This window comes from Colletotrichum spaethianum (genome assembly GCF_022836535.1).
Source record: "Colletotrichum spaethianum MAFF 239500 DNA, contig10, whole genome shotgun sequence".
Classification (NCBI taxonomy): Eukaryota; Fungi; Ascomycota; class Sordariomycetes; order Glomerellales; family Glomerellaceae; genus Colletotrichum; species Colletotrichum spaethianum.
Genome location: NW_026054780.1, coordinates 533,004 through 560,816, shown reverse-complemented (window position 1 = coordinate 560,816; position 27,813 = coordinate 533,004). Strand labels below are relative to the sequence as shown.

Below are 27,813 nucleotides of genomic sequence, written 5' to 3'. Positions count from 1 at the left end.
CCTGCTTGTTCAGCCTCCGGCTAGATCTTGTGGCAACACGCATACCAACGGCTATCTCGACGACTTTCGACGAGTCTCGCTAACCAAGCCGCTGCGCTGCGTAACAGACATCGTCTCGCAACCACAACATCAACATCAACAGCGGCAGTAGACAGCAGTACAGCTAAATTCATTTTTACTCGTTCTCTGTTATCCTGCAGTCAAGCCACCGTGTTCAGACAATCAAACCACTGGGCATTGAGGATCTCGGTGACTTGAAGTTACACAGAGCTGCAGCATAACGGATTCGCCTCAACACCGCCAAAGTAGAAAACATTGCGCTCACTGCCCGGACACCAAAGAGGAACGCATTCCGAGTGGACGAGACTCACGCTGTACACGCGGCAGTCTCTCTGTCTCTCTTCTTCGACTACGACCGCAGCTCGCACTCCAAAGATTGTCTGCGCCGAACCTCGTGCCTGGATTCTCGGCCAAGGATCTGACCACTCTAGCAAAACCAACCATCCCGAGATCTGGCCTATCCGCCTGTATGTTCGTGGAGCGACGCCTTCCCATTGTTCACCGTCTTGGGGAGCCTGTGGACACTCCTCTGAACCAGTCTCGTGAGTACTGGTCTCTCGAACAGCGCTCCGCCATGGCCGCATCGTCGCATAACCCGTATCCGCGATCTCCAAATCCTTCAACAAGGTCGTACGACTCATCTTCAGTCTCTTCTGCAACATCCCCAAGGCAGCCTGCCCAGTACATACCGAGAGGACTAATGAATACCGGGTCGAGGGCAACAGCGGCACCCCCGCCCCAGCCCATTGGCATCCCTCCTTTACCACCGGTCAACCAACACGCCTTCACTCCCTACACACCGGTGACTGCTGGCTCAATGATGGGCCGTGACTCCCTCCCCTCGGCCGACTCCGTGACCAGCACGCCAGGACCATCGACTGCATCGCTACCGCCAATCTCCCAGGCCCAGAAGAGAGCGTATAGACAGAGAAGGAAAGACCCCAGTTGCGACGCATGTCGGGAAAGAAAGGTCAAGTGCGACGCCACAGAGACGACGAGCTGTTCTGAATGCTCCAGCCGCAATGTCAAGTGCCAGTTCACAAAGGAGACCAACCGACGGATGTCTTCGATCAAGCAGGTGCAGGACCTTGAGAAACAGATGGAGCGCTTGAGGCGAGACAACAGCAACATGAGGCGGATGCTTCAGGAGAGGGACGGAGCGATGGACATCGACTCTGATGGCCTCGAGCAACTGCCCCTTCAGCTACCAGAGATTGGCACCGATCCCAAGCGGAGGAAACGACCAGCCCCTATTCACGACTTGGCACGGGCAAGGTCCAACATGCGCGTCTTCTCCCGGGGCATCTGGAAACCTCCTGCTCAATACCGCCAAGCGCCTTCGACCCCGTTGTTCGACCCCCAGAGGCCTGATCTACCCCCGAGACAGACAACTGACCAGCTCCTCCACACGTATTATGGCTCTGCCCATACGATGTTTCCCATTCTTCACTGGCAGACGTTCCAGACAGGAGTTGACGATCTGTACAGGATCGGAAGCACAAAGTCTGTGCAGCCCGCGTGGTTGTCGACCTTCTTCGCGGCCCTCGCGCTCGGAAGCCTTTTCAGCCAGGACCGCCACACTCATCGTGCCTACCGAGCAGCAGAACTGTTGGAAGTCGCTAGAGGTGTGATCGACCCGTGGAATAACGACTATGTGCTCGACAACGTACGCGCATTGGTACTCGTCACATTGTGCCTCAATGAGATGAATCAGAAGTCGGCTGCCTGGACGTGGCTCGGCTCCGCAGTCCGAGCTGGGCAAGACTTGGGACTGTACTCGGAATCCGGGCCTTGGCCCGTTGTCGAAGGGGAAATGCGCCGACGAGTTTGGTGGACGATATACATCCTCGACCGGAGTCTGGCACTCGACCTAGGGCGCCCGGTATTGATTGACGACTCTGACTGCGACGTCTCGCTTCCTGCCGGTGTCGATGACCATTACATCCACGAGGGGGGCATTATGGTGCCTCCTGGCCGCGAGCCCTTGAACCACTCTTTGCTGGCTTTGATCAACGTCATCAGGTCATACTCGTCTTTGATCAAGACGCTGGCCGCGCCAGTAGTAGCACCGACTAGGCTCGCAACCTTTGACCAGCACTTCGTAACCTGTCTACGAGCTTTTCCCCCGGTTTGCGACACCTCTAGCACGGGGCAGATCTCACCTCACCTCCTGACCCCATTTACATACCTCCTACACGCTCGTCTCGTATTACACCGCCACAACCTCGCACCAAGCTGCTCGCCCGATGTGCGGCTCGCCGCCATGGAGCAGTGTACTCATACGGCTCTTGAAACCGCCTCCCTCCTTTCGCGAGCGACCCCGAGCCTTGCAGACGGAGCTACCGCGCTTCTCACTACCCACATCTTCCGTTGCGCCCTCTTCCTCCTCCTGGCAGGATACTGGGACCACGCCACAACATGCTTGCGTGCGCTTGCGTCCATTGACAGCAATCGCGACGTCGCGATCCCATGCGGTCGATTCCTTGCCTTCTTTGTGTCCACTCTCGCAACCAAACGCAGTGAGTATGCGGCATTTGTCGCCCGAACGACACCCCCGAAGCCATTCGCTCCGCCTCCTCCGCCTCAAGGCCGCCCGGGCCCTACGCCGTTGCAAGAGGCGCTCCTGCAAGACGAAGAGCTTATTGCATACGTCAGCGCTGATCTGCAAGCGGCGCCGGAATCGGCTTGGATCTGGGCTGGTGGCGAGCGTGAGGCCATCTTGTCCCCGACCTCACCAGGCTCCATCACTGCCTCAGGCGGCGCCAGCAGTGGTCTGTTCAGCGTTGAACAACGAACTGGTCTCAGCGAGAACGAAATTAAGGAATGGGGAGGTTGGGAACGCCTCGAGGCAGCCATGCGGGGGCTGGCCTCTAGCAACACTGCGCCAACACCGACGTCTGCGACGTGGTCTACTCTTCCAGCCGGCATCAAGACCGAAGGCACACCGACACTGCCCAGTATGATGACTTCTGGTGAGGGAAGTAGCAACAACAGTCCGACCGCAAGCACCAAGGGCCGGCCCCAGGACAGGTTGAGCATTGCAAACATAATCTAGGGAGGGAATTGAGCCCCTTCAAGCGACTCAACTTGGCTCAACATGGGGCTGGCCTGTCATCGGAACCCCTTTGCTTGGTTCCCATGAGCTACACCACATACACATACACATACACACACACATTTGGATATTTGTCCATCACCCATAACCCAGGCAACAAATCATGACCGTTTACGAACGTCACGGAATGAATCCGGTTGACATAGCAAGCTACGATGGCTTTCCATGATGGTTTACGACCATCACAGCAGCTGGAGTCTAGCAGACTTCGTTGTACGATAATGTGTTGACAAATGGCTTAAGACACTGTCCCTGCTGTTTAGTTTCTCATTCGCCAATTTCTTTTCACAAATTTCCGCCTTTCTACATTTTCAACATTTTCCAATCGTTCTACAACTACCGAGCGGCGTCGCCATACAGGCCCCCTCACACCATTCGTTGAAACCTTAATATCTGCGCGGTTCAAAACGCACCAGAGCGTGCGTTTGGGAGGGGAGACCGGAGGTTAACCGATGTTTCTTTTTCTTTTGTTCACAGCCTGGTTCGCTGGAAGACCGGGCTTGGGTTCAAGGAGTTGCAAACATGACACAAAAAGCGGTTGATTTTCGATATGACGAGGCGGGGGGGGGCTGGGCTGGTTTGGTTTCATTTGGCGAAATGAAGGAGTTGTTACCGCCTCTTGAGGCTTTCTCGACAACCAAGTTCTTCCCTTGTGGACGCGACAGAGAGAGGTGGATGAGGAAGAGGCCGGGCCTTTTTCCCTCGGAGCAATACCCAGCAAAGAGGATGAATGGGCTGGATTCGGTCTTGAATGTTTGTTTTTTGTTGTTGTCCATATGGAAGAGGGATTTGCCATGTGTCGCTTCGTTTTCTTGTCTCTTTTGTAATTTATTCTTATTTGACTTTTACTCTTTCTTTGTATTGTTGACCAACGCTTGCGAAGGGTCCTGCACGGATACTGGAGAAAAGAGACGGGCATACATAACCTACCTCGGGGGGGGGGGGGTTCAAAGAGGACTTATGTACAAACAAAGCACGATTTGAGTCTGGGGTCCCGCCGAGGCGTGGAACTCGTGGGGCTTCTTTCCCCCAGATCACGATAAAATCTCTTTTCCAGGGCGTCAAAATTGTGAGAGTTGCCAGCCGACTTGGATGAATTGATCTGGGCAGAGTAGGTTTGTGAAGGGATCAGATCTGGAACACTCGCGGTATTCGACATTTCAACACGGCAGGTGACCATTTGACGACAGGTCCTATCGACCGATCAAATTTGCTGTTTTAACATGCTCAGCGATGCGTCTAATCACTACTTTTTCTTTTAGCGACATACTGAAATCTGAATCCAAGCACAGAGGGTCGCGGATGCAGTAAATCATGGCCTTCTGGTCAAAGTATGGCCAAAATCACAAGCTATACAATACACTACCAAAAGCGACCGAGTTGCCACAAAATCCAAGTGTCAAATGTTACTCTGAACACTCAATGACTTCAGCGAGTAGCCGCCGTGAGAAGGCCACCGACAGCGCTGTCTCATGACGGGCTCGGCGTCCCCCTGCTTCTCATGGTCATCCCTACAGTGGCAACAACTCAAATCAAGACCATCAGGCGCAGCTCAGAACGGGGTCTTTCCATGCTAGTTGGTCTCGCTGATCCCTACACCACGAACAGCTACCCGACGGCTTTCCAGTACCGAATGACGAGCTTTCCGCGAACCCGGTATCACGGAAGCCGTTCCTACCTGAGCCAAGCGCGATCAGGCCATTCGGCTGACTGACAAGAAAATTGGGTATCCGTACTTGAAGCGTGTGGGCTGTCACAGTCGTTCTCTGCCCCGAGTTATCTTGCTGCGTTCCCGCGTATCATGTGGCTTCACCGGGTGTTTCTCATCAGCAGCGGCGAGCTTGATCAGTTCCGTGGCTCAGCATCTGCGACAAGACGTAGGGTTTGGGTTTGACGACATAACTGACAGGCTCCTGGCATGTGGACTTGCCCAATGGAAAAGGGTCGGCAACGGCGGGGCAGCGCACCCAAGGATGCTGGATGGCGGGAACGGGGAGGGCACACAGTGCCCTCCCGTCCTCCTCTCACTTCCAGGTTGGAGGCTTAGATGTCCTGCAAGTCGTATACTGCTACATCTCACAAATGATGACACGATGAAATTGCGAACAGTACCATGATCCGGCTTGGTAGCCAGCATCACCCCTCCTCAGCTTGACTAGCGGCCGAGTCTCACTCTCGCACGGAACCGAAGACACATGCGTGTCATACCTGATACAAGGATGGCCAGGAACCCTTTTTCGAAGCCAAGTTTTTCTTTAATTTCTGTCTTTGGGATTTTGCTGGTGTGGTCATGTGTGGTGGTGGTGTGGACCATTGGCAAAACGTCCTTTGTGGGCTTGGGTCACAACATTGACACAAACTGTCAGCAACAACGTCTGGTCCTTGCCGTGTTGCCAGCATAGCCCTCCTGATCGGTTGAAGTTGCCCAGTCGTGTAGCCTTTCTTCTTCCTCCATTCAAGTTTCGGAGCATCAACTCAGCCCACGGAACCAACCACGCCCCTTTGTTTCTGTCTTCGACTCGGTTGGCCCCCTCCGCCCGAGTCGGCGGAGCCTCACCGTGCCGGAGAGAAACGAGCTTCATGACACCCCTCTCCCTGCTGTCTCGCGCACACACACATCTACATACACAGCCAAACCGAAGACCATCAGTTTTGAAATTCTTGACTCACGGGACCCTTGGTCGGGTGAAGAAAATCAAGTTCGCAGCTTGAATCAACTTGGGACCCTAGGCTTCTGCGTATTCTAGGATGGCTTCGCTTCCAATCCAGACCCGAACCCTGATGCGCAGTTTCTGAATCCCGAACAGGAACTTAGTGAGACTCCCTCATTGACAGTAAACTCTCTTGTGTATGGTACCGCAGTGTTGTTTGGATCCCTGGGTCTTGATCGACCACCCCCTCCCGGTGATCCTCTGCTTAGGTTTTGTGACTACGCTGGTATGAAGTGAATTTCGCCGCGGGGTAATAGTCATCTCTTTGGTGATGGCCTCGCGGATTTGGGCTCTCGGTTAATAGCGAATAGACCGCAAGAAACTTGAAAATACTTACATTTACCGTAATCCGTATAAGTGGAGCTTAGTTCTCCGGTATTTCCATTTGCGAGCCTCGGATTAACAGCTTGTCAGTCAGAATGGAACCATTACACAGGCTGGTGCTGAGTGTGCAAGGACGCTTGTGGCTTCGTGTGCAGTTTCTTGTCGACGCAATGGTGCCAGACGTGTTTGGTCAAGTGGCAGACAATTGGGTCTCAGTGACAGATAGACAAGCTTGTGCAGGCAGGCCTCACAAAGGAATCACCGCGAAGTCGGCTGGGAATAAATAGCACAGAGTAAGTAGATGATAGACTAACTCAACACACACAACATACTAGCCAGCAAGATTGTTGCCAAACAAAATGCATGGGAGAATGAAAAGAATGATTTGGAGCAAAAAGGGCAAAAAAGATAACCCGAAGAATGGCTATGCCAATCGCGGTGAGGATTTGAGCCTCACGCGGGGGTCGAACCCGCAACCTTGAGATTAAGAGTCTCACGCTCTACCGATTGAGCTAGCAAGGCGGGTTATTATTGGTTGTCTCGCCGACTAGCGTCTTGAGTATGTTACTGGAACTGCAGGCGGTGGATATGGTATATTTGCCCCACAATTCAAAAGAGAGTATGTAATAGTTTGTTCGAACAACTAACACACACTGGGCTCGGCGGAGGCAACAAGACACGACTCCTCAATATTCAAGAATATCTCACTTCGATCATGCGCTTGAGGTAAAATGGTATGGACTTTTGAGCCCAAGATTTCTTGTGTCCATCACGATCGCATATGAGGGCGTAAGTGCGCTTGCACGGTTGACATTTTGAATCTCACAAAGGCTTGTGCGTACCCAAAAAAGATTCTAACGACATTGACGTTCGATACATCACACGGTTATTCTCTGAAACTTAGCTTCCGACCAAGTCCTGCGGGATGTTGCAACGTAGCTTAAAAATGGCCTTGGCTTGTTTTAAGGCTCTTTACAATGCATCGCGATTTTGATTGTCGCGACTCTTCTCGATCCCACCGTAGACGAGGCCGTTATCCCTCTCAGGCCCTACAGCTAGCTCGAGTGGTCCCATGACCCAACAATCCGAGATCAGAATACGTCCTATGACGTTGATAGAATATGCCGGGCCATGATACGCTGTAACGGTCACAGATCACCATACATAATAGCTCCGACTTATCAAGCACCAGAGATACCCTCCTTGCAACGACGTACCGACGCATATCACACGCCTGTGCTATGGTCCTTAATCGCACGACAAATTGTTGGATAGGACCGTAAGACATTCAACTTCGTACGCACTGTCACCTGTTCCAGACGCGAGCAGCAACTAAGCGCCAAGTATCTGAGACTAACGGCATGTTGATTAAGCGAACTCCGATGATGAGTTTTAGAGACCGTCTGTCTGGTGGCAAGCTTAATCGCTCCTAACTACTAGGCACTCCCGCAGGGGAAGCAGATTTATGTTGACGTTATACAGACTTAGTTGTCTCTATCATGATAATGAGGCTGTCATGTTTCCCATTTGGTCATTTCTTCTTGTACAAACCTTTGTCGATTAAGGCGGCAACTCCCGAACGGACAACAACCCCAGCAAACGGATTCAAAGCCTTTGCGAACCCCTCAACAGCATCTGCTTGATGTTCTCTTATAAGCTTGAACATGAAACAGAGGCGCTGCAACTGTAAGAAACATTCAACACCTTAAAAGTCCTCTCCCCCGTGGATATCGTGGGGAGCACCGCGTGCTTCCTGTTGGCAGTCACACCAGGACGGTGTGTTCGACCGAATCCGTTTCCGCAGACGAGATAAATGGACGATTGAGCGACCTGGAGGCACTCTTGCGCGACGCCGAGGCCGGGTATCGTGATTGCTTGAAGAGCTTGTCATCCTGGACAGCCCTTTTTCTGAGAGGCGTGAAGAGGCTCTTGGAATACAGAATACTGCTTTCCCAGTATTGTTTTCTGTCAGTGGAGTTTTCAACCCAGAGTTTACTTGCTGAGATTCTGAAGATAATAGAATATAATATTTATGACAAGATCCTGCTTAGAAACACAAGACACACAAGTACTGGCTACCTGTCGAGCACGAGGCTCAGCCTAGAGCACGAATGCCGTTTCAGAAGGCTTCTTGGAGCAACTGCTTGACATATCACGTCCATGACAGTGAATGAACGTAGGAGACTTGGGAGTAGAATAGATATTTGTTAAAGTAAAATGCAGGCCATGTGTCTATACAGCTCGGTGCTACCCATCCTGTGTGTGTACAGCTTCGTTGACGAATCCAGTCTACAGACAATCTATAGCCACCCAGTAGGACCTCCACATGTGTACAACAAATTCATATACCCGAATATCTGGCTGCGTCCGAACCGTGACAGGAATTGATGGTCGCACAAGTACAACCCCATACCCCGATTACTCCTGACCTCCTACGCCTGTAAGCCCACCGGCGAGACCCTGCATCCTCCTGCCGAGCAAGTCGTCCGTACTCTTGAGCTTCACCAGACTCGCACCGGTGCTCTTGCTCGCGCCCCTGGCCCGCCCGTTCTTCTTCTTCCCGCTGCCCTCGCCCTTGTCAACGATTGACTCGCTTTCGTCCATCGCCTGTGGCTCCTTGGTCAACGTGTTCTTCCGGTTGGCCCGCGTCATGCTGATCTCCAAAGGACGATCCTCATCGCCGCTCGACTCGACACGGATGTGATGGCGTCCGTCGGAGTTGCCATTTGTGATGGGCCCGCCAGCTCTTCGGCGCCCACGGCTCTCGCGCTCCCGAACGGCGTCTGCGGAGGCAAAGATCTCTGTGATCCACTCCGCAGACCTCTCAAAGTGCTTCCACGCCGGCGGGTAGACCGTGGGGAACTGCAAGAATCCATGGGAGATACCAGGGATCAGCATCACCTCAGCGACATCCTTGGGGTTGAAGACGGGTTCCATCCCATCGCCAAAGTCGGAGCGCTCAGAGCGGGCTTGGTCGAACATGGACTCCTTCACCTTGCGCAGGCGTGCGGAAAAGATGACAGTGTCGTCGACGAGAGGGTCTCGCTCGCCTGTGAGGAAGTAGACCTTGGGGAAGCGGGCGAGGAGGGAATCTGGGGTCAGGACGGGGGAGAGGAGGTAGTCTTTGCTGAAGTCGGGGCGGTTGTGAGGGCCGATGTAGAGGATGATCATAGCGCGCATCATCTCAGGGGTAAGGACACGATCATTGAAGTATGAGATCATGGAGGACATGGCGAGGCGGGTTCGCAAAGGCTCGGAATGATGAGAAGTACTCTGCTTCCGTTTGACGTCTGCAGTCGAGAACTGCATGTCGGAAGGACCCTGCGGACCGCCATGTGAGTACTCGGGGTGAGGACTAGCGAGCGCCTGCTGCGATGCGATTTCGACCTCCTTGGTGGTCAACTCTGTGGATTGCTTGTTGGAACTGTCTTCCTCATCGTCGGTGTGGTGCGGTGTGCCGACCAGATCATTGTACTGCATGCTCTTTCTCCTGATGATGGGCTGGTTGGTGCTCCTCAACCTTCTATCCTTCATCAGCGACATCTGCTCGTCCGACATCCAGTTTCCAATGTTCATGTCGAGCGCCGGATAAAAAAGAACCAGGCCGTCAGGCAGCGGCAAGTCTCCGGTGCTCGAATATCGGCGCATAGGAACCGACGTTCGCTCGACGATCATCAGGGTTGTTGCGGTCGCCAAGTTGCCACCAGCACTATCGCCCGTCAAAACAACCTTGGGTGTCTCTCTCCCAGACATGCCGATGCATCTTCCCTTGCTGCGGATGAGGGTAGTGTACACGTCGAAACACTCGTTCAGAGCATAGGGATAAGGAAACTCGGGAGCCTTCTTGTAGTCCAAACTTAGGACGGGCATTCCGGTCTTGGACGCCCATGCAAACAACTTGTCGTCGTTGCACCGAGGATCCATAGCAACGAACCCACCACCAGGAATGTCCAGTACGATTCTGTTGTGACGCGCGAGATCCGTCAAGGGACCATCGAAGTAGAGCCAAGCCGACACGGGTTCCTTATAGTCACTTCCTGCAGGTCGCGGGATACGGATCGCGCGCGGCGGCCAGCGGGAGAAGCGGGGTCGCATAAGGCCCTGGAAGAAGCGCAAGTAGGGCGTCGTTCCCTTGTCCCAGGACACTCGCAGATGTTCGACAGTCAACATACCGCGCACCTTGCGCACCTTCTCATCGGCCTTCTCGGCGGCGAACATGTAGAAGACGGAGAAGACGATGCTGGCGAGGTCACGAAGCCATTTTGCGCGAATCTTCATGGCCGTCCAGAAGCCGGCGTCCAATGCAGTCAAGATCCATGTGGCCCGGAAGTAGGTGGCATCGTACATGTTGGCCATGGGCTCGGGGCTGGCGAGGCCGACGAGAGTGCTGAAGTGTCGGGCCGCGTAGAGATAAATCATGGTGATGACGACCGTCTGCCATGCTGTGAGGCGCTTCGTCGTGAGCTTGGAGAGGAAGCGGATTACGGGCGGGCCGTGGGGATGGCCTCTGCAGGAAACCCATGTCAACAAACTGTCGCGAAGAGGATAACACACCGTTTCGGACGTCGACGTACCTGAAAATGTATGCCGACCAGAAAGCCAGCACCGCCAGCACTTGGAGGCGGCGCGACTTGACCGACGGCCTTCCCAGGACGTGGTCGATCATGGCGACTGATGGAAGCTATGCTATGCGTCGACAGCAGCGAGAGCGGATCGTCGCAGAAGAGGAGAGTCGTTTGTTTGTAGATTCCGTCGCAAGACCATGGACCTGGACACCGAGGGCAGCCGAGGGGGGGCAAGGCAAGGCTGGCCAAGCAACAGCGCAAACCACGAGGCCGTGGCTGGGACGGAGCTGGCGTTGTAGTGGTCGACGGGACGGCGCAGCGCGAGTAATGCAATGGCTCAAGGCTAGAATCCCATAGCAAGGTGGCCGGGCTCGGGGAAGCGCTTGGCGAGGAAGAGCGGCGAGAAGCGGCTCGAGGTCACGGACCGTCACTCCGGTGCTCGGGTGATTCGAAATAGAAGCCGGAGGTGCTCCGACTGTTTGGAATCGTGCGAGTGGAAGGGAGGAAAAGAAGCTAGGAGCTAGTGGTCGGAACGGGGGATGCTGCCAGGGATGAATGAATGAATGAATGACGATGTTTCGGGACGGATTTGGCGGGATGGGAAGAGCTTTCAAAGAAGAGGACGGTATTAGGAGGAGAAGCGACCACGACGATGGAGGAGGAGGCTCCTCATGAAAGAGGGTCCCGAACCAGGGTACCGGCGGCACATGTTTCAATGTGAAAGCGTCGATTGCCTGGTGGCTCGGTTCAATTGCTGGCCTCTGGGGGTGAGATGGTGACGTTTGTTTGGGTGTCTTGGGGGCGCAGCTGACATGTGAAGAGGGCCCAGCGCCTCTCGGGTTCCCAGGTTCGAGTCGAACTCTCTCTCGCTCTGTCTTCGGGGGGGCGGGGGGGAAAGAGGAAAAGCGTGACCCGCACGGGGTAGAGGGGCACGGGGGCACGGGGGCACGGGGGCACTGCGGTCTCTGGCGCTAGTCCCGATTGGGTCGCACCCCGGATCCGACGCCGAGGATGGCCAATCACGTCGTGCCGGCTGTCGCTTCTAGCGCTCTCACGTCGCCCATCTCACCGCGGCCAGCTCCTGTTTCCCCGCTGTCGAACTCCACTGAAGGTTTGCTGCTGCAGGGCCCTCGATCGTTATGCTGGTAGGTATGGACCCCGGCGTTGGATCCGTTTCTCCAGGAACACTGGACACGCTCCTTGACACGCGCATGACGAGTCACGAGCGGTCGGCATCCCAAGGCCATACGGCTTTGTACGGGGGTTTGACCACGCCGGGCCCCGAGACATGGTTTTGGTCAACAGGAACACAAAAGTAGCCGAGTGAGGTGGACGGTTCGGCCACGGCTTCGCTGCGATATTGGCTTGACCCTTGAAGTCTAATAACCCCACAACGACTTGTTCCTCACGACATTGCGGCGAACACCAATTCATACCCTCGCACCTTCTCGCAATATCCTCAGCTCGTCTCGGCTTAGTCACAGTCTGTTTAAACCCCAATGTTTCTCCTGTTTTCTTCCATGCAGTCGGTTTTTTATTCTTCGTTTTATTTTGGTGGTCGTGGCCGGGCTACATTCCGCCGCTTACTTGTTAAATCGGTTTCTTTCTCAGTTTGCGTCATCTGGAAATCTCGATGCGAGCTTTGGGCGTATATTCGATGATGGATTCCCACTTGCGGTGTGTTAAAAGGGAGTCAGGACACGATCGGCCTTAAGGTAAAATTGTTTCAACGCGGGCTACAACGGAGCAACAGGCTAAGAAGGGTGGGCCAAATGTCTGGAGCCTGAACCAGTCTTGAGTGAACCTATACAGAAGTAGACACCTGGCAGCTAGCTATGTACAGCTCGGGGCATATTGCCTTGGTAGGGATGTAAGAGAGCTTTTCATTGATGTCATGGTAGACGAGAGGCTGCGCAGCACGATGCCCTCCCGGCCCATTTTCTCATAGAAACAGCACACGGCGCCGAACAGCTGCGCGTTGGTTGCCTCTCGTTCTGGCGACGGCGGTTCCTCTAGTCTTCCATCCGCCGGTCCTCCCCGGGCAAGCTTTGGTCGCCGTCATCCGAGGTGTGTTCGTCGTTGGTCGACGTCGGCTCCGGAAGGCTAGAGTCGGCCTCGCAGTAGTCCTAGCCTTTGTGCCCGTTGTGGATGTCAGCAACGTCCCCGTGATTCTCCTGCGCGTCGCCGCATATAAGGCAGCCAGTTCGGTCATCCCAGTACCACATGACGATGCTAACGATGTTGAAATAGGAACGAAAATGTAATATGTTAAGGTGAGAACTAGGTTTGCAGTGGACAGCACTTTCCATTGGAATGCTAGATAACAAGTGATTGACTCCGACCACGCCGACCAACGCTTCATAACCCGTTGTCGCCTCGTCGACAACCAACAGCAAGCTTCCTGAGGGTATCATTCATACCCTGCACGCGCCGAACCTCACCCCATTGGTTACCATTGCTCTTCTAAAGCGAACATACACTGTCGTAAAATTTAAAAGACAAGCACCGATTGTCATTAGCATTTGCCCGGACGACAGGAATGGCGTAGCTGAAGATGTTGCAGAAGTATTGGCCGTAGTCAACACCAAGTTGGTAGGATTGGCAATTCGGGTTTGCGTGACAGTGATCCGAGCACTGCTTGTCGCTCGTAATATCGATCTCATCAATCAAGCCGTAGCCAAAATGGCAGTCGCGTGTGCCCTGGCAGGCGGCTTGGTAGATGTTGATGCGCCCAGCGCCGCCGCAAGTGTCGAAGCGGTTGCCGGCGCAGGACATATCGCAGCCGCTGGAGGCGGGGCTGTTGCCATTATCGATGGTATTCCCACAGAAACACTCTGAGCCATACTCAAGACCGGCGAATTGCTGTGGTGGATGGATTAGCTCCTGTCAGACGAACAAAGGCAATGGGGACGCCGGTGTGTCCAGGAACAAAGACGGAGGCTGAGAGAGAGGGATCACTAACATATCCAAGGCCGGCGCATTGAGAGACACACTGGGCAGCGCTGAACTTGTCAAAGCTGGGGATCTTGTAAGAGAGACTGCGGCTTGAAGGGCTGTCGGTATAACAGCCCAAAGCAACCCAGTTGTCGGGAATGACACTGGGGCCACCCGTCTGAGGCTTGGAGCTCTTGTAGATATTGATGGCAGCCCGACCACCACAGTATTGGGTCTTATCGGCGGTACAGGCCATGTTGCAGGATTTGGCCGCGATAGGGGCGCCGCCGTTCTGGATGCTAGAGCCGCAGAAGCACTCCTTGCCGAATTCGAGGCCAGCATACTGGAATCCTTGGTTGGCACAAGCCGTCGTGCAGTCGCTGACTCTCACGTTACCGGGGAGGCTTATGCTGGTAGTCAGGGTGCGGGCTGAGGCATGGTCGGAATAGCATCCAAGCGAAGTGAAGTCTCCAGAAGCAGCCAGGATAGCAGGCGCCGCATCGCCGTTGGTGAAGACGTTGATGCGCCCACCGTTACCGCAGACTTCGTCACTGTTGCCGGCACACGGCTTGCTGCAATCGGTCTCAGGCGATTTGTCGGCAGAGGTATCGAGCAAGTAGCCACAGTAACATTCTCTGCCCCATTCGACACCAGCCATACCTACAGACGATGAGGGCAAGCTCGATGTGATTTGAGGTGTCGGAGTACTTACTATATCCCTTTCCGTCGCAGTATGCGATACACTTCTCCTGCGACATGTCGTCTCCATGGTAGCTGTCGCCGTCTAGGACTCTGCCCGATGTGGTATCGGTGAAACTGCAAACATCGTCAGCTGGCATCATTGACGACAACGCGCTCTTGGCGGCCATTATTGGACTTACCATCCCATATAGGTCCATGGTGAAGCTAGAGTATCGCAAATACCGTTCGTAGAGCGCTTCTGTACGTCGCGTTGGACAGAAGTGCCACGACCAACCAGCTCGACAGACCGCTTGGTAGTTGCATTGGTGGCTGCATTCTCGGGTGCAATGGGGTTGATCGCACCAGGCCGGGAAGACGCTGCAGAGGCAATAGTGACGAGCGTGAAGCTCACGAGAGACAGAGCCGAGTAGGCGTGCATGGTTGTAGAATTGTGGGTGGTTTGACTTCGTGAATGAGTATGAAATGATGATGAGAAGGATGATGAGCAAATGCACATCGAGGCTGGAGATGAGGAGTATTAATACTGATTTTGCTTTCCTCGTGAAAAACATTTAGACACAAGAACTGCCCTCGAGCCACTTGGCGCTATTCCGTAGCGTTCCGTGATATCTTTCAGCTCACTCAAGTCCTCAGAAGCTATAAGCAACAGGGCATCAACATCACGTCTAGAGCTCGCCAAGCTGAAAACCTCGTGGTCTGACAGTGGCACGAGCCGCTGCGGGATGCATGAGAAGTCACTTTGTCAACAAAGACTAGTGCAAGTTAGCGGATGTTTTGCTCGCTTAAAAAATGGTCGTGGAGCTTGGGAATAGTGCCAGTTACGTCTAGCATTGTTGGCAAGGTATAAACCTCAACGGCGTTTCTTTGGACGGGCCTTTCACAGGAAATCGCCCCGGGCTTGACCGCCTGAAACCCACGTTATATGACACCAGTACTAGAAGAGGAATGGCCCCCGTTCGTTAGGCCTCAGCTTTCAGCCGACGAACCAACCTCTCGGAGAAAGGGTCCGCCCTCTTGGTAACGGAGTAATCCTTCTTCTTCTTAGAGGTAGTTCTGTGCTTTGTTATTGGATTTGACCCACACGTGCATCGCCTGATTTGACTAACTCTAGGGACCGTTGTCACCTCGACTCGAGGCTACGTAGACCTGGCCTTTCAGCCACCAATTTCCCCAGGTTTTGTGGCTGCAATAGTCGCAAAAACCGCTCGAATGCCCCACTTCGTGATCTAAACGGACGGATATCACAAAAGCTTGGTTATCAGCCTCACCAGCTCGGAACGCTCATAGCGTACCTGGGATTTATGGTAAATTCCGAGAAGATAGCTCCACGAATAAAGTAAACAAACTAGCTGGATTCTGGCTCTGTATCCCTCGTCCTCTGTAAACGACGCTTCTCGTATTGGAACATCAATTTGTATTGAAGTCTTGAGATGCTTATTTCATTGCGTTTTTGCTGAAAGGAACTGCAAACCATGCTGACTCGGTGGCTCTTTGACTGCTTCCATGGGTCTGGGCGGTTGGAAGCCCGGTCCTATACATAATGCCAAGAGAAACTTCCTCGAGGTGTATGGATGTCATAGAATCAACACTCTACTCAAAGAAGCATATAATGGGGAATTAGGCCTCAAGAGACCAATATGTGTTTCACGCAGCGCAGCCACCAGTTGATGTGCCTTGGCTACTTATCGTACAAGATAGTCTGCAAATGTGATCGGTTCAACGTTTAATCAGCAATGTTACTTCGGTACTGACATGGGGTTCCACATCCGCTTACCTACCCAGCAATGCTCCCAGGCCCTCAGTAATCACTGGATACTCAAGGCTTACGAAGTTTCTTCGATTACTTGGATGAAGCCGACGCACTTAAAACGTAGTATCCGCCACGATAAAGCGACTCAGAAGAACATTGGCCCGTGCCACGATCAAGATCTGGCTGTCATCTAGTTTCCCAACGCCGAGATATAGACAAGTCTTGATCCAGAGACCACACCCAACTCATGAGCGACACTAGACATGGAATCCTATCAGTAAGAGCCGTTGGACCTTGAGTACAAGTCATTCAGACTTCTGATTCTCCATCCAGGGGCTAGCGGGGAGGTATCATGTGACATCTTCCAAGCAAGTCTTGAGCCAGGAAATATCGTTCCCTATGAGGCATTATCATACGCCTGGGGAAGCAACGATTTGTCAGAGTCGATCACGGCCAATCGAAAGAAACTATCTGTCACCAAGAGCCTTTTCCATGCCTTGAATTATCTGCGTCATGATGAAGGCAGAATATTGTGGGTCGATGCGGTTTGCATTGATCAAGGTAACATTGCGGAGCGAGGACACCAAGTGAAGATGCCTGCATATCTTGCTGCGACAATTTCGAGAAAGCCGAGCAACCGACCCCCGAGACATGGTCTATGCCATGCTTGGAATCGCCTCGGACGTGGCGCAATGCGATCCTGAGGGGCTACTGTTACCGGATTATTTCAAGAGTGAGACCCAGCTCGTCCGAGACCTGCAAAACTTTCTCTTTTTTGGCGACTTTGAACACCAGATGGGTCATTTCAACGACATGAAGACATTCCTTGCAGCGCTGCCTGAATTGACGGATATGGCGTTCAGTAAAGCCATTGCTGACGGCCGGATGGACGATGTAAAAACACTTGTTGAAAAAGACCAACAGTTTGAGATACCATCCGACCTACTTGTGGGTCTTGGTGATGAGAAGATGCGTTCGGTGGTTCGGGACCTGTCTCAGCTAAAAAGCTCCAACCTCACTTTGAGTGAAAGCTTTCGTGACTCAGCCTTCAAACGGTGTGGACTGGAGACGGTCAAACATTTGTTGGACCTTGGTGGAGGAAACCTACAAATCACAGAGACACTTGCTACCACCTTTAGAAATCCAGCTGGAAATCGTATAGCCAGAAAATTGTGGGGAAGTTTATTCGGCAAAGAGAGTGCCATACCAGTCACACAGGGAGGACTTGCCGAAATGGCAGCGTTCTGTGATGCGGAGATGATGAGGATGGTCATTGAGCGTCAGAAAGAGGTGTACTTCATCACATCGAGAGTATCTCTCATGACATTGTTGAACGAGAAACACGGAAAGGACATTATTACGATGTTACTTATGTGGAAAGACGATTGGGTTCAGGTTAGTGAGGATGGCTTGCTAAAGATACTCGAGTACAACGACGCAGACATTGTGGGGTTGCTTCGTTGGCGCGGTCTGCGTCGTGTCACAGTAACTGGTGTTGGCACGAATCACTCAGATTTAGGGGCCAGCTAGGTTTTGACGGTGAGTTTTGACGAGAACACCTCCATCTTTCGAAGAGTGGCGGAAGAGGTTCGTCAAAGACTGCGTGAGTCTCGGGAGGGTTTCATCGAAGCTGAAATGGTATACATCGACAGGCCAAACATCATAGTAGGATCCTAACAGCTAGTGTACAAATCATCAACAGAGTAAGCATTCTTTTTGTTTATTCCCAAGTGCTAGCGTTTCAGGGCAAGAGAGGTTTCAACATAGCCTTGTTTTCACCCTGGTGATAGGTGATTAGTGATATTGGTAGATAACTTGGAGGATATGGAGTGGCCCTTGGGTAAGCGTGTTCTGTTTCATTCTATGCACAAAGCATAGTAGTCAGCACGAGTTCGCAGCTTGGTACACCATAGTACTATGAAGTTGGAACCTCGATTTGAAGTTTGAGTTGCTATTTGCCAACAAACATGCTACTTTGGAAAGCCAATAGTTATAGCTGTGTGCCTCATTTTGGAGAAACTGATGGTTGTTTAAGCAACTCGCCTGGTAGAGGAGAGCACCTAAATTCACGATACTGGATAAGTAGTGACTTTGGCTGAGTAGAGGTGTTTGTTGTAAGCGCGCAAGGTGTTTTGAGACTCGGCAAGTTCGTCCGAGCACGGCCGAGATCGGAGCGGAATCGCCGAGCCAAATTTACGCACGGCCGGGGAGAGTGGGCCTGCCCCTCCATGAACCGGAGAGCGGCGCGGCTTATCGATAGCGAGATTGTCGAGTCACCTCCGTCGATCCATGCGTGAACGGCCCAAATTTTAACCAGGAACTTTTCTCTCCAACACCACCATTATTTACCGCGGAGCTTTGTTTGTTCTTTCAAGATACCATAATGGCGTTCCGTGCTCCTCTACGACTGCAATTGGCAAATTGCAAGCCATGCCTGGCCGTTACCTCACGCATCAACACCCGTGCGCTCTCCTCTGCGACAGCCGCTGCCTCGAGCCTCCCGGAGGACGTGAAGAGCAACATCACAGTCAGTGTCCCCAAGATCCCACAGCTTGAGTCACCGTGGTGCTAACACATTTGTATTACAGACTCAGGCCTCTGTGCCAAACCCGGACCCGACCGAAGACTCGGCGAGCGCTGCCCTCGTCCGCGAACATGCGCCGTACATGGTTGCCACCTACGCCCGCCCGCCGCCGGTATTCGTAAAGGGCCAGGGATCTGTGCTCTGGGACGTTGAGAACAGGCAATACCTCGATTTCACCGCTGGCATCGCTGTAAATGCTTTGGGACACTGCGACCCCGAGCTGACCAAGCTCATGACCGAGCAGGTGGGTAACGCCGAGGTGCCGCGAGCCATTTTCACCGTACTGACAAGACGTCACATCACAGGGAAGCACCCTCATGCACGCCTCGAACCTCTACTACAACCCCTGGACCGGCGCCCTTTCCAAGCTGCTGGTCGAGAAGACCCGCGAGGCGGGCGCCATGCACGATGTCAACTCGGTCTTCGTCTGCAACTCGGGCTCCGAGGCCAACGAGGCCGCCATCAAGTTCGCCAGGAAGGCCGCCAAGGTCAGCCAGCCGTCGGGCGACAAGTACGAGGTTGTTTCGTTCAACAACGCTTTCCATGGCCGGACGATGGGCAGCTTGTCCGCCACCCACAACCCCAAGTACCAGGAGCCCTTTGCGCCGATGCTGCCCGGTTTTAAGCTCGGCGCATTCAACGACGTTGCGGCCATCAACGACGTCGTCACGGACAAGACCTGCGGAGTCATTGTTGAGCCCATCCAGGGCGAGGGTGGTGTCACGCCCGCGACGGATGAGTTTTTGATCGCTCTGGCCAAGCGCTGCCGCGAAGTCGGCGCCGTCCTGATCTACGATGAGATCCAGTGCGGTCTGTCCCGTACCGGTACCTTCTGGGCGCACACCCACCTGCCCAAGGAGGCCCACCCGGATATCATCACCACCGCGAAGGCGCTGGGCAACGGCTTCCCCATCGGTGCCACCATTGTCAACCACAACGTCTCGGAGAAGATCAAGGTGGGCGACCACGGTACCACTTTCGGCGGTAACCCTCTCGCCTGCCGCTTGGCTCACAACATCGTCTCCCGCCTCGCCGACCCCGGCTTGCAGAAGGCCGTTGCCGCCAAGGCCGAAATCTTCAAGACTCGCTTCGACTCCCTGCGCAAGCGTTTCCCCGACTTGATCAAGGAGGTTCGCGGACGTGGTCTTATCCTCGGTCTCCAGCTCACCCAGGACCCCTCACCCATCGTCAAGGCTGCCCGTGAGCGTGGTCTGCTGATCATCACCGCCGGCACCAACACTCTGCGTTTTGTGCCTCCCTTGACTATCACGGAGCAGGAGATCAAGCAGGGTTTGGATATCCTGGAAGAGGCTATCTCTGTCACCCACTCATGAATACCTCTCAAGTGACAAGACTCGACCAATGTAATTAATCGTTTGGCACCGGCGTTTAAAACCCTTACGAAAAGTAGACTTAGATTCCAAGAACGCAAGCAGCGAAGCGTTTCAAATATCCACCGATGGCAGGACCAGTTTAGGCTAGCGATGGTGTCTCTGAACGTAACCATTTCGAAATGGTTTTCACTGAATATCAAGTAACATGTGTCATTAAGTGAACTGTTCAAACTGTGCATGTCCATCAGTCTGGCATGTGTTTGTATTGGCTGCAAACCAAATATCACAAGAAGACGGAAAATGTGGAGGCAGCACACATGGTTTGCACCTGCGTCCGCTCTCTCAACTTGTCCCTGCGTAGATATTCGTCTAACTGCCTCCAGCTCCGAGACTCAGTTGTGAATTGTCCTTTTATCAAACCAACCCGTTCACTTAAACTCTTACAGCTTCTATTTCTTGTCTCCTTAAACCAAACCACGCCTGGCCTTGAATCAGGACCTGTTCACAAGTGCAAAAGACAGCAAATCCCAAACGATTAACTCAACTCGAACCACGTAACAGAAAACAGAGCTGCAATTCACTCCAGTACGGCAATGGCGATGATGCTTCAGGGACATTTAAGCAGCCATCCGACCCTAGGAACAGAGTTCGTGTTGACAACGTCTCAAGATCCAGTACAATAATCTCGAAACGGAGCAAGACAAGCGCACTTTCAGCGAGCTTCTCGGATAATCTATAGACCCACATCTCAGTCGTGCACTCGTCTTCGCCAACAGCAATCAAGTCCACGAACGTTGTACTAAGGTTGCGATACCGATCATTCTATTGGACGGTCCAGGACAGGTACTAAGGGCGTAAAACAAGATAACCCAGTCCTGCAAATCCCTTGAACCAAAAGTTTGTATCATGATCGCCATAGTGGACCGCCGAGGTCTTGTGTAAGAGGATTTCTTCTGACTGCACCCAGAAGCGGAGGGTCTTGATCTTTGAAGTTGACGAAGATTCAGTCTGCAAGACTACGGCTCCAGAAATATGAACTGATATTCGAGCATGTAGTATGCATCGATAGGAACATGTGATGGATTAGCCATTTTTAAGTGACCTGGAGATTTTCGAAATCTTCCCATTATTTTGTGTACGGCTGTCCCAAAAAACGGGATGACGGTATTCCGAGATGTTTCTCCCTCGGCAGGACCGATGACGTGACCGCCAAATTTGGAAAGTGGATATTGGCTAAACCACTCTAGCGTGCTGCGGGACTGTTTTCCCCGGACAGTCCATCTCCGGCACATCCCCCACATTCACGATGGCTCTTCCCTGCCCTTGACCAGTATCACAAGCCAGAGAATAAAGATGGAGAAATACTTTTAAAAAAATCGATGGAGACGAAATAAAAAGTCAGCTAGTTTGAAATTAAAGAGTACGTTCCAGAAAAGGCAGGATCCGGTCCGATGGGTTATGTTTGATTTTCAACAATGAAGGCACCCTCGCGACCTTTCCTCAACCGCCCAGTCGCCTGTCCCTATATTGCTAAGACCTAGAATTCCAACTAGTTACAAAAGATTTTGTTCAGAATTTGGAACAAAAAAAATGTTCTAGTTTAGTTTCGTCCGTCGAGCATCAACTCATTCCACTCGATTTCCTAGAAACCCCTCCTGCACACCCACTCTCAGCATCATCCACATATCGCTCAGCACCCCTGAAGTACCGTGGCTGAACCCTCTCTGAGGTCAACCCAGCACTACCCGATTCCATCGGCATTCAGTGTAGAGAATTAATCCCCCCCTCCCGTTGGTTCATTGTGAGAACCCCGTCTCCAGTACTTTGGATTCCGGCAATCATACGCTACTCTGCCTTACACTCGAACTCCTTATCAGCATTATTTGAACGGGGAGATAACGATGGCCTTCAACTAATATCCATTGAGAGCCCAGTAAAACAATCAGACACATGGCATAAACAAAATGATATTACTCAGGTCTTAATCCACTTGCCGAACTCGCCTTGTTGACAGTATGCCAAGCCGACGCACCGGTACCGAGGCAACATCGTGTCCGATTTGGGTCATCCCTCCGAATGTCCATCGATTAAGAAAGTCTGGATCGATTAGAAAATTTCCTCGTCGAGTTTGGACAGAACGAGCCGAAAACTCCAGACGAGTCTTGGCGGACGGCCAGACGGAAGGCTCTCAAAATCCGACGGCTGAGGATTTCTTCCTCAAGCCCAACGACGAAACGCACGTCAGCAGTCAACCTCGCCCTCGGGTGTGAGGATTGCTCCGATCTTTCAGAAGACAAGAACTTTGCCTGGTCGAGACGACAAGAAAGGGAAGAACAACATCAGACCAGAACAAAGCGCTGTCAGAAACCTGCCACGTCTCCCCTTGACCAAGAACCAACGGATATTTCTACTTCAGTCCACCAGCGCGAATCTCCCATCCTATCTTATGCCTCCCCGAGCCCGCCAAAACAAGATACGCCAGTCCGTACGTTGACAGGGGGGGAAAAGCTTCGGAATCAACTCGGTGCCCCTACCTTCCGCCGTTGCGCACAAACCGCCCGGTGTTTCGGGTCGTTCCCATGCAACAGATCAGACCAGCCTCATCCATGAAACGCTCCCAGCCAATCGCAACCATTTCAATCTGACAACCTGGGTCCGATGTCTGTTTCTCTCTGTCCTACTGATGGGGAGCTCCATCGGCCTGCTGCCCCCCAAAGACGTAGTAGTCATCGTTGACAAGCTTCAAATGGTCCCGGTTCTTGGCACAGCTAAGCTTGCGGCTAGCCTTCGAGTCCGTCGCTGATCAGTCAGTCAACTTCAGTCCCAGAAGACATCATCCCTAACCCCGTCTAGTGTTGGTGGCATCAGGCTGACCCCCCACGTGCAGTTCCCTGTATCTATGATCCGCCCCCTTTCCTCATCGGGATGAGGTTGCGGTACCTGAAGCCGTTGTGCTGCAGGATTAGAAAACAATCCGTACGCGAGGAATGAAGCTTATTTTTCGTTGTCTCGTGGGCCGTTCCTGGGGTCGAGGTCGAGACCCCGAGCCCGCTATAAGAATGCAACCGTCACCTCTCTCCCCATCCAATGTCATGACGAAGAGCTTTAAAGTTGTTGACCCGACTTCCACTTGCAATCATAGCTGTCAGCGAATCCTTAGTAATAGTCCCCGTACGGCACATAAAATAATCGTCATCATATCGACAAGATGCACCGCTCAACAGCAGCCTTTCTCCTCGCCCTGCTGGGCACAGTGTCCGCCTCCCCCGTCGCGATCCAGCCTCGTCAGGCCGACTTCTCGGGGAACCAGCAGGACGGTCTTAATGGCGAGTGCAAGTCCATGATCGTCATCTTCGCCCGCGGCACCACGGAGGGCGGCAACGTCGGCACCCTCGCCGGCCCGCCCTTCTTCCAGGCCCTTGCGACCCAGGTCGGCGGCAACCTTGCTGTCCAGGGAGTCGAGTATCCGGCCGACATCCCAGGATTCCTGGCTGGAGGCGACGCCAACGGCTCGCAGATGATGGCCACGCTCACTCAGCAGGCCATCACCAACTGCCCCAACTCGGCAGTCATCATGTCCGGGTACTCTCAGGGCGGACAGCTGGTACACAATGGTGCTGCAATGATGTCAGCAGACTCGGTGGCCAAGGTTGCCGGCGTCGTCATCTTCGGCGACCCACGTAAGTCTCGCTCCTGCTTCTCCGTGAGTCCTCAAATCTAACAGCTCAACAGTCAACGGCCAGCCCGTCCAGGGCGTTCCCGCCGCCAAGACCAAGGTCATCTGCCATAACGGCGACAACATCTGCGAGGGCGGCAACCAAATTCGCCGGGCTCACTTGACGTACCGCGACAACGCCGACGAGGCCGCTCAGTTCGCCGCATCCTTGATGCCGGCTGCCGCTTAAGCGCCCAGTAGCCTTCTTAGAGTTGACCTCGGAGGCTTTCTCTTGTGTACATATATTCCGTAATTACTTTTGTGTAGATACCTACACGCAAAGTTGCACTGTGTAGCACCTGATGGTACAGATGTAGTAATGTTGGTTGAGCTTGCCCCCGGTCTGGCTGCGCGGGAGGTTTGCGTTCATCGTCATTGGCATAGCTTAGCATTTGCGTAGCCATATCATAAGATCTAGACAAGACGTTTCAGTCTGAAAAAAATCTCAGCTGGTTTTTGGAAAAGGCAGCGCAGGCACCTCGCTTTGCCCTCGACGAAACAAAGCCTTTCTGCGGTGTAAATCCCTTCCTGAAACTCTAAACATCGTAATGAAGCTTCACCTTGCCTGTTCGACACCCACTGTTGACCTCAGATCGACTCATGCAGGCCAAAAGCAAACTTTTGAAAAGAAATCCCATGATTCGCGTTTCGAACCGCATATTCCTGGTCGCTCACCTCCAAAAAGAAAGACGGTCCATAGCCTTGGTCTGCTTGAGCTGCGCTGCTTGGTGGACTAGCTCGTGATTCCGTTGTCATCTCGCGAGCCCATGGCCGGAAGGCTTTCACTTATTCTATAAACATTAGCCACGAGGAACAAGAATTCAAGACAGGGAATTTTGCAAACTTTTGAGAGTTCGACGGAGATGTGCTGGACTCAGTTGGGTCTGAGTGGAAGCGTGCAAGATAATGGGCGTAAACCACCACCTTGTGCTGGCTTGTCGAGGCGTACCCGTCAACAGGGAAAGACCGTCACACATTGGCCCCCTTGACTAAAAGAGTCAGATACTCATCCGAATCTGCAAGTCTCTTCCTCCATCACGAGTTCGGAGCAGACCCGCCAGCCTTCTCCGGCCTCACAATAGCAACACACTCCCACGCTCTCCCCCCAGCCGCCTCCATCCTCTCCTCCCCCCAAACCTCAATTTCTCTCGCAAACCCCTCAAATGCGCCCCGGAAATCACCCCAGTCCATCCTCGGTCCGATATACATCACCGTTTCCGCGCTCCCCTCCCTCGAAAACGCCGCCATGTACTCCCTCACCAACGATACCTGCTTCGGATACACAAACATCCACGCCTTCGCCTCCTTCGCGAGCAGATCGAGCGCCCAGGTGCCCGGGACGGTACGGTGTGATGCGTGGTACCTGTTCGGGCTGGGCGCGATTTCGACACTGACTAGATTGAGCGCGTACGGCGATGCAAGGGAGTGCAGGAGCCCCTCGACGAGGCCGGTGCCGCTGCCTATTGAGAGAGTCAGGTGCGGTGAGGGCGGAAGCTGAGCGTGCAGGTCTCGGAGAAGAGGGAGGGAAAGGCTCAGACAGGAGTCTGGGAGGGTTTGGGGCTCGTTGGTGAGCTGTGGGAGAGGATGAGGGATGAAGGTGAGTGATGGCTCCTCATCTTGCGGAAAATCCTCGTAGGCGCCACAGGTGACATCTTCATCAGTTGTGCCTATTTTGTCTATCATATCGCGCCCATGTGCTGCGCTGATGGCTGTATCGGTGATTTGGTATGCGTGAGAGACTTGTACGGAGGTGAGCCGGAGTGCGAGGTCAGTGAGCGGCGTTTTTCGATGCTGGCACCGGCCCCACATTCATCATTGATCCACCGAACATCCCGGGGCGCACCTTCGGACGTAATTGTCTTGGACGGATCCCTGGGTCTTTCGCGCCATCAACACATGAGAATAGAGGACCGGTATCGTTTCAATAATGTTACAATCACGTTGTATTCCATTGAAGAACAAGCTAATGCGACAAGCTCCAGAGACCAACCCAGTCCAACTCCAAGTCGCGGCTAGACTCGCAGAATGATGCCCTCCAAAGACCATGCACCCAGAACCGTAGTCACTAACCCAGTTTACAACCGTAAATTTACAATCCTCTTCTCTTGCGGTCACTTGCAACCCCCGCTCTAGACGGCGCTGTAACCGCCCCGGCTGCCGCTGCCGTTGACAGTGCTGAGCACGCTGCGGGTCCAGTCCTTGACCAAGTAGGGAATATCGCGGATCGTGTCTCCGTGCGGCAGAAGATCCCAGCCCCTGGCACCGTATCTGTTGTAGTTCAGCCAGGAGCCGAATATGAGGTACGCCGCAATGCCGAGGAAAGCCCTACAGATTTCAAGGGTTAACTGCTGCTGCTGAGCCATACACAATGTGTCGAGCTGACTTACAGAACAATGAACCAGGTGAAAAAGCCCCAGTGGCTGCTCGTGTCACCACTGCCACCTTCGCTGGGCGGCTTGTCGAAAGCATCCTCGCAGGCAAACTTGGTGTGCCAGGTTAACCTCAGGACGTCCATATCGTTCTTCTCGTTCGGGCCGTAGCTATTCCAAATCAGGGCGGTGTTGTTCCCCATAATCTGCGTCTCATCTGGCGAGCGCCCATCCTCTTCGCCATCCTTGCCATCCTTGCCATCCTTGTCCTCCTCGCGTGCTCGGAATTGGTTGCCGTCGTATTGGTCTTCGGGTCTAACCTCGCCTTCAAGGCCCGACTTCTCGCGGTCGCAGATGAATTCGATGATGGCCTTCTGGTTTCTCCCGCTTCTGCCCAGTGGATAAGAGCCACCGTTGAGGATGATTCGGACGCCTTCCTTCTTCGCATCAGAGTTCGAGTCGCTCGACTTGAGCCGCTCGGGCTTGGCGTCCAAGGCCCTTCCGCCATGGTCGCCTAGCTCGCCAGCAATAGGTATCACCTTTTCGACCTCGCCTTTATCGTCCTGGCCCGGGTGGATAGTACGCTCGATGGCACACACTGTTCAAAAATGTTAGCTTTGCCGGAGCTCAAGCAAGCTGGCTCTTGGCACATCACGGAAGCCTTACCTCTCGTGAAGCTAGGACATTGCTCGTCTTTCTTGACATCTCCCTTTCGCTTGAGAGGAGCGCAGATATCGACAGTGTAGGACGTGTTCGTGAAAGTGGGAGGATGCCATCTGCTGGTCACAACGCTGTGCGGCCCTCCTAGTTCACCGAGGTTGAAGGAGACACCGTCCACCAAGATGTGCTTGCAGTCCAACATCGAGACCGCTGGCAGCGGAGACATCAGCAGCGCCAGAAGGAAGGCTGCCTCTGTCCGTTGGAGCCCAGGGAGATGCATCGCGAGAGCGTAAGCCAATTGTCCGGATTGCTTCGACGGAGTTCAGCGAGTCGGCGAAACGGAGTCGCGCGCGCGTGGGACAGCTCTGCTGGAAGATGCAACTCGAGACTAAAGTTCAGCAAGCTACAAGGTTGAATGACTAAAAGGGGGAGTGAAGAAGATGTGCAGCTCAGCACGTAAGAGGGTGGCTCTACAAGCTGGATAGGTAACACAATTTGGCGAGAGGTCACGGCGTGTGGTTCTGTGGCTTGGTGCTTAAAAGGCTGGGTAGGGGTAGTGGAGTCGACAGGATGGATGACCTCGCTGGCTGATGTGATGCGACTGCCAACAGGGACGACGGACCTGACCGTTTGGGTCAGACGGCAATTTAGCTCGTTGCATCATCGTCATGCCGAAGATCTAGCGAATCACGTGCTTCGACTCTGTATTAGGCAATTGGGCCCCCCGGGTACGGCAGCAAGACAGATACTGCTGATGTAAGCATCGCCAGCTTCGGACAAAATAAAACACTCCAACACACTTACTCTGTAAGCGCGGCCAAAATGTGTATTGAATTCCTTATTTGATACATCAAGTGATACATTAAAGTCGCTTCTCCAGACACACCAGGAGGTCCTGGAGTGTATGCACATTTCCATTCTCCACCTTCTCCCACTCCATGAACCGTTAAAAAAGCAATTGCCGTCCATCCCCAACCGCACCTTGAAGGA

General features: G+C 53.3%; 7 protein-coding genes and 1 non-coding gene across 8 annotated transcripts; 3 read left to right on the top strand and 5 right to left on the bottom strand.

Moving 5' to 3' along the window:
• Positions 1 to 880: 880 nt before the first annotated feature.
• Positions 881 to 3,115, top strand: ColSpa_04707 (putative transcriptional regulatory protein; the record flags this gene model as incomplete). Its single annotated transcript, XM_049270919.1, has 1 exon — positions 881 to 3,115. The coding sequence occupies one exon, from the start codon at positions 881 to 883 to the stop codon at positions 3,113 to 3,115; it is 2,235 nt and encodes a 744-aa protein (XP_049126876.1).
• A 3,544-nt stretch (positions 3,116 to 6,659) lies between these two features.
• ColSpa_tRNA_124 lies at positions 6,660 to 6,732 on the bottom strand. The gene has a single exon. It is a non-coding gene; the product is annotated as a tRNA-Lys (tRNA).
• Positions 6,733 to 8,628: 1,896 nt separating this feature from the next.
• ColSpa_04706 (hormone-sensitive lipase) lies at positions 8,629 to 10,876 on the bottom strand (the record flags this gene model as incomplete). The annotated part of the gene is made up of 2 exons (XM_049270918.1): positions 8,629 to 10,717; positions 10,785 to 10,876. 2 exons carry the CDS (start codon positions 10,874 to 10,876, stop codon positions 8,629 to 8,631), a joined length of 2,181 nt encoding a protein of 726 aa, XP_049126875.1.
• A 2,257-nt stretch (positions 10,877 to 13,133) lies between these two features.
• Positions 13,134 to 14,829, bottom strand: ColSpa_04705 (WSC domain-containing protein; the record flags this gene model as incomplete). The annotated part of the gene is given in 5 exon segments (XM_049270917.1): positions 13,134 to 13,238; positions 13,254 to 13,637; positions 13,738 to 14,369; positions 14,422 to 14,525; positions 14,591 to 14,829. The coding sequence occupies 5 exon segments, from the start codon at positions 14,827 to 14,829 to the stop codon at positions 13,134 to 13,136; spliced, it is 1,464 nt and encodes a 487-aa protein (XP_049126874.1).
• A 3,715-nt stretch (positions 14,830 to 18,544) lies between these two features.
• ColSpa_04704 (acetylornithine aminotransferase, mitochondrial) lies at positions 18,545 to 20,079 on the top strand (the record flags this gene model as incomplete). The annotated part of the gene is made up of 3 exons (XM_049270916.1): positions 18,545 to 18,688; positions 18,750 to 18,989; positions 19,051 to 20,079. 3 exons carry the CDS (start codon positions 18,545 to 18,547, stop codon positions 20,077 to 20,079), a joined length of 1,413 nt encoding a protein of 470 aa, XP_049126873.1.
• A 3,208-nt stretch (positions 20,080 to 23,287) lies between these two features.
• On the top strand, positions 23,288 to 23,984 carry ColSpa_04703 (cutinase; the record flags this gene model as incomplete). Its single annotated transcript, XM_049270915.1, has 2 exons — positions 23,288 to 23,759; positions 23,812 to 23,984. The coding sequence occupies 2 exons, from the start codon at positions 23,288 to 23,290 to the stop codon at positions 23,982 to 23,984; spliced, it is 645 nt and encodes a 214-aa protein (XP_049126872.1).
• An 845-nt stretch (positions 23,985 to 24,829) lies between these two features.
• On the bottom strand, positions 24,830 to 25,477 carry ColSpa_04702 (uncharacterized protein; the record flags this gene model as incomplete). The annotated part of the gene is made up of 1 exon (XM_049270914.1): positions 24,830 to 25,477. One exon carries the CDS (start codon positions 25,475 to 25,477, stop codon positions 24,830 to 24,832), a length of 648 nt encoding a protein of 215 aa, XP_049126871.1.
• A 446-nt stretch (positions 25,478 to 25,923) lies between these two features.
• On the bottom strand, positions 25,924 to 27,103 carry ColSpa_04701 (autophagy-related protein 27; the record flags this gene model as incomplete). The annotated part of the gene is made up of 3 exons (XM_049270913.1): positions 25,924 to 26,119; positions 26,182 to 26,761; positions 26,830 to 27,103. The coding sequence occupies 3 exons, from the start codon at positions 27,101 to 27,103 to the stop codon at positions 25,924 to 25,926; spliced, it is 1,050 nt and encodes a 349-aa protein (XP_049126870.1).
• Between the last annotated feature and the right edge of the window lie 710 nt (positions 27,104 to 27,813).